General features: G+C 52.0%; 1 protein-coding gene across 1 annotated transcript in view; it reads right to left on the bottom strand.

Annotated features, from left to right (window-relative positions):
- Positions 1–263: 263 nt before the first annotated feature.
- The window catches only part of DAP (death associated protein), a 52920-nt gene continuing 39889 nt past the window's right edge, over positions 264–13294 (bottom strand). Inside the window, exons 3-4 of the mRNA XM_039842774.1 lie at positions 2983–3025; positions 264–1626 (exon numbers count right to left, since the gene is read on the bottom strand). Of these exons, the coding sequence (XP_039698708.1) occupies positions 1513–1626; positions 2983–3025 (157 nt within the window). The 3' untranslated portion in view covers positions 264–1512. The remainder of the gene's footprint in view (positions 1627–2982; positions 3026–13294) is intronic.

The raw sequence follows: 13294 nt of genomic DNA, 5'->3' as shown, positions 1-13294 counted from the left end.
TTCCTCCTTAAGCCTGTTTCCAAAGGGCCCACCCAGCTCAGGGCCAGCTGCTAGGCCCACGGCAGGAGTTTTAATCAACTGCCTTCAGCTTTCCATTTCAGGACATTTTAGAGTAGATGATTAGACTCCAGGTGCCAGGTGTCCAATAGCCCAACTTCGTGTCTGGGAAACAGTCTGTGAAAATACCGTCACACGTGCAACCACCTGGCAACCCTAGTAAAATGTAAAAGAAAAACCTCTGAAACATAAGAATAAACAAGTCATGAGAAGAAATCCGACGGCTTTATTATAACCATTATTATTCTTGAAGTTAACAACTGGTAAAATTCAGGAAAATATTTTGTTTCAGTGACCTAGAGCCCGCAGATACATGCCAGATGCAGCTAAAAGTACATAAAATATGCACCTTGGGAAACAGCACGGCGCTCCTGGCTGCAAAACGGAGAAACATCAAGATGCGTCTTAATCTCGGTCGCAGAGAGCACCATGACCTCGTGCTGTGTGCCCTCAGCGTCCCTTCCCGGCTGCCGGCTCCAGGAGGCGGCTGGGGGAGGCTGCTTGCTGGTTGTCGGTGGCACCTGTGCTGCCCAGGGGGTCTGCATCTCCAAAACCCAGCCTCAGATTATACCAACACCTCAGCGATTAAGAAAAACCAACTGTGACGACACCGTGCCTTGAGGGTTAGACCCCAGCTTCTGCAGTGAGGTGGGAGATCGCATGCTGCCTTTAGGATGTGGGGTGCAGTGCTTTTCCCGTCGGGAAAGGCGAGAGGCGGGTCTGACCAGGTCTGCCTTGGCAGGCCTGGGTCTGGTAATGGCATCAGAAGCTGCCGATGTGCCTGCGGCAGGCGCCACTGCTGGCGAGGGGGGCGGTCAGGGCCTCTGATCTGGAAGATGTTACCATCCGCGTAGAGGAGGCTTTTGGCTTTTCAGGGAGCAGGGAGCTCTGCAGCCGGGAGCTGGGGAGCACCCAGCTCTGGGCGGGAAACACATGCAGAAGGTCACATGGGGTGAAATTCGGTGTCACTGCCATCTGTGCTGGGTCTTCCCTGGCCCGCCTCTCTGAACCCTCCCCGTGATCAGCACCCTCACTTCGCAGCTTCCCTGGGCGGCACGGCTGTGTTGTCCTAGCTCTGAAAGGCACCGGATGACGGAGCTTCTCACTGACCTTAACCGAATTCTCCTAGATTTGTGCCCCTGGCTTTTAAGAGCAGGGACTTTGGGCATCTGCTGAAGCAGAACGGGAGTTAAACGGAACGCCTGGTTTTACTCGGGGCTGAGAGTTCTCCAGGGGCGCGGACACCACAGGTACCGCCAGGGCCCCTGGGAACAAGGTGTGGGGCCCGTTTCTGGGCTCTGAAGCGGAAATGACAGGCAAAGGAAGGGCGCTCTGCTTTGCCTCAGATTTCCCAGCAGGGCTGTGTTTTGAAGAAAATGCGGTTCTCTTTGCGGGGGAAATACCCAATGTCGGGGGACCGAGGCACGGCTGGTGAGGGCTCCCGGTCCTCGCCGGTCACTTGCGAGGCTGCTGGATGTGCTGGGTTCTCGGGGACGCGTGCTTCTCCATGGAGGCGTGGGGCTTCTGGTGAGCCACCTGGGCGGCCGCCGGGGGGAAGTCTTTGTCGCCCTGTCGGGAGACAGAACACACGGTTCATCGACATCGAATCGGGGCACGACCCCCATCCTCCCACCCCTGCAGATCGGGTGACGAAATGGGGGCCTGTGGGCAGGCAGAGGCCTGTCTCGCGGGACTGGGGTGGGGGGTCCTGAAGCTTTCTGAGGACCTAAAGGGTCACCACGGCCCACATACCACCCAGAAGGTGAGAATCTTAGCTGTCTCTGCCCCCCGCCGCCACGAGGTCGGTCCCCAGGCGGCTCACTGGGCACTAAGGGTGCTGGGCGGCTTTCCTCTGCTGGAGTGGTTCCTGTAAGCTTTTGAACTGGGGATAAGACAGAAGGAAACGCAGGGTCTTAAACTCCTACTTGCCGCCCCAGCCGTGAGTGGGTGCTGGTTTGGAAGGGAACACACAGGGCAGGGCCTGACTCGACCGCTGAGTCTCAGAGAGGGTACCCAGCTGTTTTCGGGGTATTGTACATGTGATAGGGCTGGGGCCTGGCCCGCCCTGGGCGGGCTGGAGCCATGGCTGAGCAACAGGCCATGGTTGACTTTGGACTTGTGTCCACATCTAATTTTCTCACATATAGTAGATGTGCCACCTGTCTGTCCCAGAGTCTCTGGATGGCCGTGGTGAGCCGTCCCCAGGATTGGCATTTTCTTTACACATCGTATGCTAAGTGCTCATGTGTACTGCGAGCCACAGAACCATGGACGGTACTAGTGAGCCATCCCTGAAATGGAAGTTTGCTGGTGGTGGGGTCTGCATTAGAGCACAGTGCTGGGTCTCACCAGGAGAGGGGGCTCCTGAAATGTAGAGAGAATGACTGAAACCCAGGACTCTAGTCCAGGGCTCAGCAAACATCTTCTGCGGTGCCAGACAGTAAGTATCTTAGGCTCTGCGGGTCATACTCTCTGCCTCAACTATTCAGCCCAGCGAGAAAGTGGCCACAGACAGTGCAGGATGGGCGTGGCCATGTGCCGCGTAAACTTTATCCTGGACACTGAAATTTGAATTACATATAATTTTCACACGTCACAACAGAGAGTTCTTACGAGTTTTTCAACTGTTTAAAAAATGTAAAAACATTCTCGGCTCACGGGTCACCCAGAGCCACGTGGCCTGTGGGCGGCCCTCTGAGCCCTGGGAGTCTACAGAGACGAGGGAGGGGTGCGGGGGCAGAGGCAGCAGCTCCCGCTCACGCCGTGTGGCCCTCGTTGTCACCGTTCACAAATTCCTCACTACACCCTCCGTGGACATGAGATGGCAAAGTGCCACGGGCCCCGGCCAGAACGGGGTTAAGCAGAGACAGAAGGAACCAGGAGGCACGTGCCGAGGCCCCGTGGGGTGGAACGGATGGCTCTTACCCGGGCGATGACACCGGAGATGAACACGGTCGGTTTGGGCGGGCTGCGGGACAAGAAGAGAGAGGGTTTAGTGGAACGACCCACAGACGGCAGGAAGGGCTGGTTTTAGGGGAGGGTGACAAGCAACGGTAGAGGAGGGAGGAGGGAGGAGGGAAGAGGGAGCCGGAAGCAGACCTCTGCCTCTGTATCGTTTTGCCACAGTGGCCACCTGGCCGCTGGGCTCGGGACACATGTGGGGCCCTCCTGCTCCTGGGCCGAGCTCAGGCGAAGCGGGAGAGAGGAAAACAGATTGAGCAAACAGCAGGCGAGCTGCCGAAATCCCGTTTTGCTTCCGTTTTTCTGGTTCATCCTTAAATTGTAAACACGGGCCAGCCCAGGGGTTCAGTTTCAGATTTTGAACACAGGAGCTTCTGAAGCAGGAAAGCAGGGTCACACTGGGTGACCTTGGTGACTCCGGCTAAGGAGAGTCCTGCCCTCGTGGCTCCCAGCAGCTTCTACCGGGTGAGATCCTAGGGCCAGCATAAAGCTCCTGGACCCTGTGGGACCCAGTAGTAAAAATGTAAGGTCCTTGCGAAGCTACTGTCACTTGTTAACACATTAAATCATACTGCGCTCACCTACACTGTCACCAAAACTGAGGGGACAGATTACAGGACCAAAGTGATGTGTGTTCATTGCTGAGAAGTGGACAAACCAAAACATGTCAGAAGCGCTGTGATTCTGCCACCTGGAGACGAGCCGCTGGCACTCTGCTGTCCTTCCCGTCACCCTTCCCGTGGGCAGGCAGACGCTCTGCATAGTTTTCGAATTTCTCTTCTTTACAGAAAGTCATATTGCTCCGTCGTGTGCCTTCTGCACGTAGGACATGGTGCGCTCACTCCAGGTTATTCTACACTCCCGTATTCTTAAATGGCTGCGCGTGTCACCATTTTAAAACATCAGAACACGTCGCCAGTAGCACACAGGTGCGCACACTCTTGAGTGGCTCGAGCAGAGGTCAGGTGACCCGGGAGCGACTACAGGTGAGTCCAGCAGCGAGTGCGATGGGGCAGCTGGCGGCGGTGGGCAGTCTTGTTTCAGGAGTCTTGCTGGGCTGAGCGAGCGGAATGCATGCTGTGAGCTGCCCGGCACCTCCCGTCCGCTCTGCTGCTGGGCCCGTCGGAGGAAACTGCTCATCTTAGCCGTGCGCTGCTGCAGGCAGAGGGCCCAGGGGTCAGCGCGTCCACTGTTTACACCGTCGAGTTTAGCGCGAACACCCGAAACCCTCCCCACGTGACCTGTTACTCCGCGAGACTAAGAAACTTCAAGGCTTCCTGCACAGCACAGAAGTGTCCCCACACGAGCATGATCTGGTTCGGCTTCCTGTGTGTGGTTAGCTGACTTAGATTTTCCCTCTTCACTGGAAATGCGGTTTGGCCACGGGATCGGCAGCAGCACAGGTGAGTAAGCTCAGCTCGGGTGTGAACCCCTCCCTAGGCCGTTTGGATTCGTTTGGACCCCCTCACGTCCTGCAGCGACGCCCACGCCACCCATGGGCCCGGCCTCCAGGGCGCTCACGGCCACGGGTTCTGCATCCAAGGCTCGGGAACCATGTTCTGGATTCTAACATTTTATAAATGTTTGGGAAAGGAATACGGAAATGGTAGCACAAAAGTAACTTTTGAAGGTTCCTTTAAAAATCTACACAGAGCCTGAAGGAGGGATGATTTGTTTCTGATAACAAATTATGCAGCATCACCTTCCAATGAGGCCCGGCCACCTACGTACCACGAGCTGGCGACTGCTTCCATCGCCTCCACTTGCCACGCGTCTTACGACCTAAGTAAGTCAAGGCTCTAAGGCAGAAACAGAAACGCCCCCCTCCCCACAGCAAGAACCTGAAGACAAAGTCCACTACAGGGAGCGAATGTCGTCAGAACCAACACACATGCAGGAGATCAGCTCCTCTGCTCCAGGGACGCCCGAAAGGTGGCCAGAAGCTCAGGTCATATTATGTTATATATGTATTTATATATATGCATACAAATATGTATCGTCTGTGTGTGTGTGTGTGTGTGTGTGTGTGTGTATTCAATGTAGTGTTGAAAAGAAGATAAGCAGAAAGTTAATCACTTCTATGTTACTGTCTGTATCACACACACACACACACACACACACACCCCGATGCACAGAACTGGACTATAAAAAATCATAACGGAATTGGACCATGCTCCAAGGAAGGGGAGCGTCTGGCTCCCAGGAGAGGTGGCCCTGTCGCAGGCAGAGCGCGGGCCTGCAGTGGCCACCCTGGTGCTTTGCTCCCAGCACCTGATCCCTTGTGTGTGTGCACAAAGGGTCTCCAGCCTTGGAGCTCCGGCATGTGGTCCCCCCGTCCCCCCGCTGGCCTCCCCGGCCTCAGAGGCGTCTCAGAGGTGAGCCTTCACACTCCGGCCCGGAGTGTCTCCTACTTTAGACAGGATGAGGGTGGGTCTTAGGTCTACGTCTTGGGAAATGCATGCGTGAGTTGTTATAAGAGGTCGGCTTCCTGTGTGTGGTTAGCTGACTTAGATTTTCCCTCTTCACTGGAAATGCGGTTTGGCCACGGGATCGGCAGCAGCACAGGTGAGTAAGCGACCTTGCTCCAGTCCCAGCATCAGAAAATACCAGCGAAATCTGCAGCCTGGCTTCTGGAGTCTGTCGCCCAGTAGCGGGTATGATAACTTCCCTGGCGCTCACTTTAGTGTCTCCCTTTCAAATGAGCTTCTCGAGGAGACTCACAGCATGACTGCTGAAAGACTCTGGGGCTACCAGAGACCCCCTCCCCCGCCAGTCCCGGCTCACTCCCTAAGGTGACAGGGACTGGTGCTCGGCTGGGTCTGCATGGCGCATGAAGACGGCTCTCCTTCCTAACCTGACTCACAGAGGCACTCCGCTCCGACCTGGCGGTACTGGAGCTGTTGGTTTTGAGGGCTTGCTGGACTCTGCTCATCAAGGCACAGCGCATCAGAGAAAAGCCTGTGGACTCGAGGAAACAACTGTGCTTCCCATGACAGCGGGGGCGTTGGCTGGAGGTGGGCTGGGGGTTGGGGACTGGCAAACCCGGTGCTTTACAGCATCCTCTGCACCAAGGGTGAGGTGGGGGTTTGTGAAACATTACACCTGGAGTCTATGAAGCATTGCCTGGCTGGGGGCGAGCTCCCAGAGAGGAGAGCTCCCGGAGCAGTGGCCTCCCAGCGGCTGTCTATGCCCCAGGCGGTCCCTTGGCAAAGAAACATAGAAATGGTAAATAATCAAAAAATTATAGAAGTCAATATTAAATTTTATATTTTCACAAATATTAAAAATAAGTAAATACTAAACAAGAATTAAGTTCCAGTATCCTTGCTTCTGGCATATGTCTTAAAGCTGTATGTTATCAGTGCGTGTCACATCACACTTTTACAGATGGGGCGCACAGCCAAGACTCCTCGCCTGCGGGTCTAACACCGCCGGGCCCACCGGGGTCTCCAGGAAGCCGCTGAGGCCACCAACCCCGTGTCCTGGCCCTGGCAGGCCCTATTCTTTCTGCCGGGTGTGGTGTTTGTGACTCGGCCAGGTCAAAGGGACTCAGGGCGGAAAGGGCGCTCAGGATGTGACCATCCCATGTGTGCACCCTCAAAGGGACGATTCTGGGCTGAGGTAGGCTGGCTTCAGTCAGAGCAGACTTTTGGGGCACAACCAGAGCGGGGCGCGTTCAGTCCCATTAACCTGGGGCAGAGGCGGGAGGTCGCAGACTTTACCCACCTGCCATCCTCCGATGCCTCCACCTGTTGGGACCGATAAGAAGTGAACGAGGAAAAAGGCCTGAAGATCTGCACATCTGAGGAGAGGTTCTTGTTGGAAGATTGCACTTTTTAAAAAAACAACAACAAAGAATTGTGCTGTTCGTTTAAAGTCTTATCCGGGCCGGAGAGGAGACTGGCCTGCATCAGCTCTGGTAAACAAGCCCTAAGACAGCGTCCCAGCTCCCCGCTTGCTCCCAAGTTTGCTTCAAAACCTCAGCTTAGCTCAGCAACTCATTTTTCAAAAGAGTTTATTTACCTTCTAAGCTATTTTTATTGTGCAACTCGGTGCCCTTAAGTACATTCGCAGTGTTACACATTTCCAGAACTTTTACATCGCTCTTGACAGAAACTCTGTGCCTAGTAAACAATAACTCCCATCTCTCCCTTTCCCTAAACCCTGGCAACTGCTGTTCTAAGAACCGAACTAGCCCAGTACCTACCTCACCGAAGTGGAATCACACATTATTTGTCCTTTGTGTGTCTCGCTTATTTCACTCAGCATAATATCGTCAAGGTTCGCCCATGCTGCAGCATGCGACAGGACTTCCTTGCTTTTTAAAGGCTGAATAATATTCCATTGTAGGGATGGACCACATTGTGTTTATCCTCCTGTCTGTTGATGGACAGGTGCTTGGGTTGTGTCTGCCTTTTCGCTGCTGTGATTAATGATGCTATGGACACTGGTGTACACGTGTCTGTTTGACTCTGCCTTCAATGCTCTCATGTGGACACTCGGAAACGGAATTGCTGGGTCGTATGGTGATTCTATGTTAAATTCGAGGAACCACCAAACTGATTTCCACAGAAGTCCCACCATTTTAGATTCCCACCAGTAACGCACAGGGTCCAACGTCTCACGCCCTCACCAACATTTGTTATTCTCTGTTTTTCTTGTTTTTGATAGTAGTCATCCTAATGTGTGTTAAGTGATATCTCACTGTAGTTTAGATTTAGCAAATTATTTTAAGAACAAGCCTCTTCGTATCGAGGAATAATGAATATCGGTCTGTACTCATCATTCATTCAAGGTCTTTCTGACATACAATTCCCCTGTTCCCCCCCGCGGTCTTCCTCTCTCCTGGAAAACTGAAAAGGCCGTAATCGACAGAAAGGACATGTGGCCCCACCTGTGAAGATGACAGGAAGCTGGCCTCTTGTATCTAACGGCGACATCTATTTTCACACGGCCCGTTGCTGGCCGAGCGCGTTGCAGTGCGGGTTTTCAGCGGGCCTGGCCGAAGGGCCCCTGAACTCCGTGCCTTTTTAATCTACAATTAATAGCATCTCAAATTCGTAAACATTTATTGCATTTATATGGTAAAAACACTCTAAAGTCCTTGAGCTATGGTGGCTTAAACAAAAATTCACAAACGAGAGACCCCAGTAAAGCGTCAGCCTGCGAAGCGGTGTTTGCAAAAACACGCTATTTTAAATTCCATGCAAAGCATAACCTACATTTCCAAGATTGTAGAAACTGTGATCGCAGCTTTGAGGATTTATTTAATCTGATGAAAATCACTGACAGATGTTGTGGTAGAGATGCAACATTACTTTTTCTCTGGAAACAGAGATAGTGGAAAATACCACCTTTGCCCTCCTAACATCCTCAGGCCTCTCTAGTTTTTAAAAACCACACTTGTTTAAAATTAAGAGAATTTTAAGTGAGGCGGAAATAGCGGGGATTTGGCCCAGGTGAAACTTCGGACCCGGTTGCAGAAGGCGCAGCTTCTGCACAGCTGGCCTACGTGGCCCCGAAGGTTTGCTGCACGTGGCTTTCCGGAGTTCACCTGCTAAGACCCACGTCAAAGTTTGAACAGGCTCATTCATTTTGAACAAAAGTGCCCTATTATTTATGTTATAAATTTCCTGGACGGATGAAGTTTTTGCCTTATTGTATTCCAGATGGACAGAGTAAAATACCAGAAAATGCTTGGTGACCACGTGACCCTGAGGAACACAGCCGACCTCGAGGCAAGTTTGACGTCCCATCCTTAAATGAAAGTCCTCAGGGCTGAGAAATAAAACTCATATTTTTAAAACTTCCCCGAATTCTAACAGCGATTACTGTTAGAATAAATGTTAATATATTTTATTCAACTCGATGTATCCAAAATACTACCAGTCCAACAGGTAATCGATAGAAAAATTATTGAAATTATAGTACTTAACATTTGTGAGTGTGTCCTAAGGCTTCGAGACCTGGATTGTCAGTGCAGGTCCCAGGGGGACAGAGGTGACGTTTCCTGCCCAGATCCCCCCTCACATGGCCATGGGTAGCACTGAGTTATTCAGAAAAGTCTACACTGGGACCTGGGCGGCTGTCATCATGAGACACTCTCCCTGCTCCTGGTATGAGAGCATGAGAGTGCTCAAAAAGGGATTTTTCTCCCCAAATCTCTGTAAAAGTCCGAGCCGCCTGGGGGGCAGGGAAGGGCGCTCTCATCGACATCTGGGACCAGAAAGCTGCGTCGCTGTCTCGATTTCATTTTCTGAGAAGCGGCTCGCAGTTCCGTGAGAAGGGGCTGTCGCCATGCGTGACCATGTTAGCGCCCAGCTAACCTGCCGCCCATCACGCAGGGCGCTGTGGGCCCCCCACACCACACAGCCTTTTGGGGTATCTGTGCACAAGCAAAAGGGTTACGCCGATCCCCTCAAATCCAACTGCACTAACGGAAACAGTGTACCCCCTCCACCAATGGGCTGACGGTGGGGGGCTTCCCTGAGTCTCCAGGAGCTATGCTGTGGTCACCCACACACCTTGGCTATGCTGATGCCCGCCTCCCCCACCCCCTCCCTGCAGCCAGAGAGAGAGAGGAGCGGCACGGCCACTGTCCTCGGGGAACCCATGCCAGCCTGGGAGCCAGTCGGGGGTGGAGTGTGGGATCACAGACGGGATCGGAGCCGGGAAGGGAGGAGCAGGGCGCTCTCCTAGAACGCGCTTGGGGCCTCATTCACAGAGCGGAGTCCACGCAGACCCCAGAAAGGTGACGCGTGTGCGCGTGCACACATGCACACGTGTGCGACGGGAAGAGGGACAGGATGCCAGGGCGCGGCGAGCGGAAGGGGCACGACTCTGATTCGCTTTTGATAGCACAGAGTTAGGGAGGTCTAACGATGACAGGGGCGGGTGATGGGGGGTGTGGTCCAGCTCGCACGGCTGATGCCCGGGAAAAGCCAGCCATCTTCTCGTCTGCCCTCCCTGAAAGAAGAGAGCCTTCATGGCAGCCTAGAATCAGACTTTCCTCTAAGCCTCGGTTTTGCGTTTTCATGGAGTTTACAGAAAACTATATTCCCACCTGGAGTGATTTTAAATACATTTCCTCGTAAATAGATGGAGGACGAATGCTTTCTAGCCATTTTAGTTCTTGAAATAGCTTTCTGGCTTGGTGTTAATTTATTTGGGTTGTTAATTTTCTAGACACCAAAATAATAATTAGCGTGGCTGGTGACCAGAGGGGAACATCTCACTTGACTGCATCCAGACATTTCTTTGCAATGTCATTCTTCACGATTTGACAGTCAAGGTTGTTTGTCTTCCTCAGTTTATTTCAGGAGCTGAGAACTTGACCAGAAGATGGCACTGCTGGTCCTTTTCGCTGGTGGCTCTTAGGAGCAGCAAAGCTTAGGGCGAGATAACTGGGAGATGATGTCCCCTGTGGGCAAGGGCTATTGGCACCTCAGGACAAGTGTGTCCCCTTCTCTCTAAGGAATAAGTAATTGTCCAGCGAGTCTGACTAAATGTAAATAAAACACAACTCGAGCGCTTCACATCCTCAATCTGAGAGAATAATCTGGAATCTGATGCCTTCTAGATTTGGTGTATGGAGTTTATGGTATTTTTTTAAAAGGGCAGGATGAGCAAAGGTACTCTTAGGGGAGAACGTCTGAACTCGTGTTCAAACTGGTCTGGTACCACTTTGTTTTCAGCGAGGGGAGTGAGGTTCACGGTCAGCAATGGCTTTCTCTGTTCCCTTATTCAGACCTGCGCCTCTGAGGGTGCCATGACCTCAGGACAAAACCTTACCTCAGCCTGTTCGGGTCTGCCCTAGAGATGAGAGTGCCAGGTCTTCCCGTGGGAGGATGCTCCTTCTGGGCTTCCAAAGACTCCTCTCTACATGACATTCTGCCCACGGATATGAGACGCCGTTGACCCAGATGTCAGCACCTGACACGCATGCTTATTTAGGCAGAGAAGGCTGACACCCAAACACCGAGTGTGTGGGACGGCTGAGTGTGGCTCACACGTAAACGGTGTGTCCCACCGACGCGCAAATGTATAGTGAAAGCTACCGACGGTTCCAGCAGGTCCTGGGCGCCTTCACTACCCAACCAGACACGCTTCCAGGTGGCTACTAACTCTATGCTCAGTACTCCGCATACAGGAAGATCGCATCACGTGACGCACGGCTTTTCCCTGCCCCTTCTTCCCTCTGTTCTTACGCGTTCTCCCTCCCTCCCTGGATGCAAAGAAGAGACACACAGTAAGTGTTCTCATTACCTAGCGTGCAGCTTGTGGATTTCAGACACAGGGGCCATCTCAGGCCAGTGAGAGTGCCTACATTCACCCCAACACAGAGCAGTCACCGCTTCCGACGAGAGAAAGCCAGGCTGCGCTCCCTGACAGCGTGTGGGTGAACTGAGCGAGCACCTGCACGGTTTGGAAAACCCACCTGGTTCTGCCTCCATGTCTATGGAGCTCAGAGCAGATTCAGACGCCCAGAGGAAAGCCACGTAACGAGCGTGTGAGGACTGGGCTTTGCAAACAAACAGCTCTGGGTTCGAGTCTCAGTCCGGATGAGCATCCTCTCTGAACCTATGTCCACCTGTAACCTGGGAACGATCCCTATTTCACAGAGCAGTTGGGAGTCCAAATTAAACAACGTATACACTGTGCTTAGGATACTGCCTCCACTGACCAATCACGTGTCGTGGTAATAAGTACTGAATTAATTGCCTATATAATGACAGTGCAGAAGTTGCTATTTTGTCTTCTCAAGTATAATTTATGAATTCTATTCTTTTTTAAAAGACTAGAGAATTCTAGGGTTCCTTAGAGCTTCTTTGGAGAATGACAGGGTGTCCACCTTAAGCCTCCTCATCCCTGTTCTAACATCATGCGGTACCAGGGGCAGGATCTGAGGGCATTCAAGGGAGAGAAGGTGCTGCAGTACCAGGGAATTTGAACCCCTGCCCACCCCAATGCCAGCAAATTGCGCTGGGCAAGAAAACCGGCGGCCTCCTTTATGTCGCTAAATGTTCCAGAAAATATATTTTTTAAGGAAAAATACAGGTTATCATTACAGGCAAGGGATCGGCTTTAAAATTAAAAAAAAAAAAAATCGTATGTGTGTGTATTTTAGCACATGGCAATGCGGAAGATACTGCAGAGAAAAAGCAACAGAGAAGCCAGCCTGCGGGTTAGCTCCGCAGCCGCACTGCTGGGAGACGCAGGTGCGCCAGCTCCCAGCACGTGAATCGGGGTCCAGGCTCGGTCACAAAGGTACGGGGACCACCTAGGAAGCGCCTGTTCACAATCCATTCCTGACAGCAGGGGACCCTCCGTTCTCCTGCAGGGCCCGAGGACACTTTGTATAAACATCACACGATCCGTGTAACTGTCGTATGTATTAAAAAGTCTAAATGCTACTTTATTTCAGTAAGTAATATTTGCACTTAAAACTATCCCATCTTTGATTCTGAACACTTCTTTTAGCTTCTTCCTTTTGAATTTCAATGACGGGGAAGTGCCAATGAATAGTTAATGCTGATTAGACAGGTGCTAAAAATCAGTCTTTATTATCTATTTCGTCAAACCAGATCGAGTAGGCTGTCTTCAGGGTCAAGGGTCATGTTTTACAACGGTATAATTTTGGGGAGGAAGGTGTCCATGGTTCAAAGTACACAGTATGTATTTTCTAGAGGACACATGTTACAGCTTTAAAAATGGAAAATGACCTTATAAGTAGGAAAAAAATCTGACAACTGTTAATAGAATTCCTATTAGAAAGAAGTGCACACTGATATTAAATCAGATTAGAGACACCAAACACTTATCTAGTCTGGGTCTACTTCCTTCTCTGGAAGTACAGGCGGTTGACTCGGTTGATGAATGAGACCAGCCATCCCTTGGATGGTTTTGTGGAGAATCGGCAATAAAAGAGGAGAGATACCAGATTTAACTTGCTCTTAGGAGACTTTCGGCTGAGTCCCTCTCAGTTAGGGAGCTCCGCACGGCCTGGGGGAACTAAACACAGCTCAGGTGAAAGTCAAGTAGGTGCAATGATGGGCAGGAACGCCTGGATCTCTCTATTGCTGGATTCACCAGCAATGATGTCCTTACCCACCCTCCAAACTCATGGCGGGGAGGGATCTGGTGAGCTGTCCTTCCCCCAGCCAGGAGTGATCATCTGCCCTCCTCAGCTGGCCCAGCTATTCCAGGAGAGTGGCAGGAAATGTGAGCGAGCGTGGCCACACTTCAGAGGAGTACGGGCGCCCCCCGCGGTTGACGG

Source organism: Pteropus medius, unplaced genomic scaffold (genome assembly GCF_902729225.1).
Source record: "Pteropus medius unplaced genomic scaffold, Ma_sr-lr_union100, whole genome shotgun sequence".
NCBI lineage: Eukaryota > Metazoa > Chordata > Mammalia > Chiroptera > Pteropodidae > Pteropus > Pteropus medius.
The sequence above is the reverse complement of the archived record's forward strand: the minus strand, read 5'-3'. Positions and strand labels throughout refer to the sequence as shown.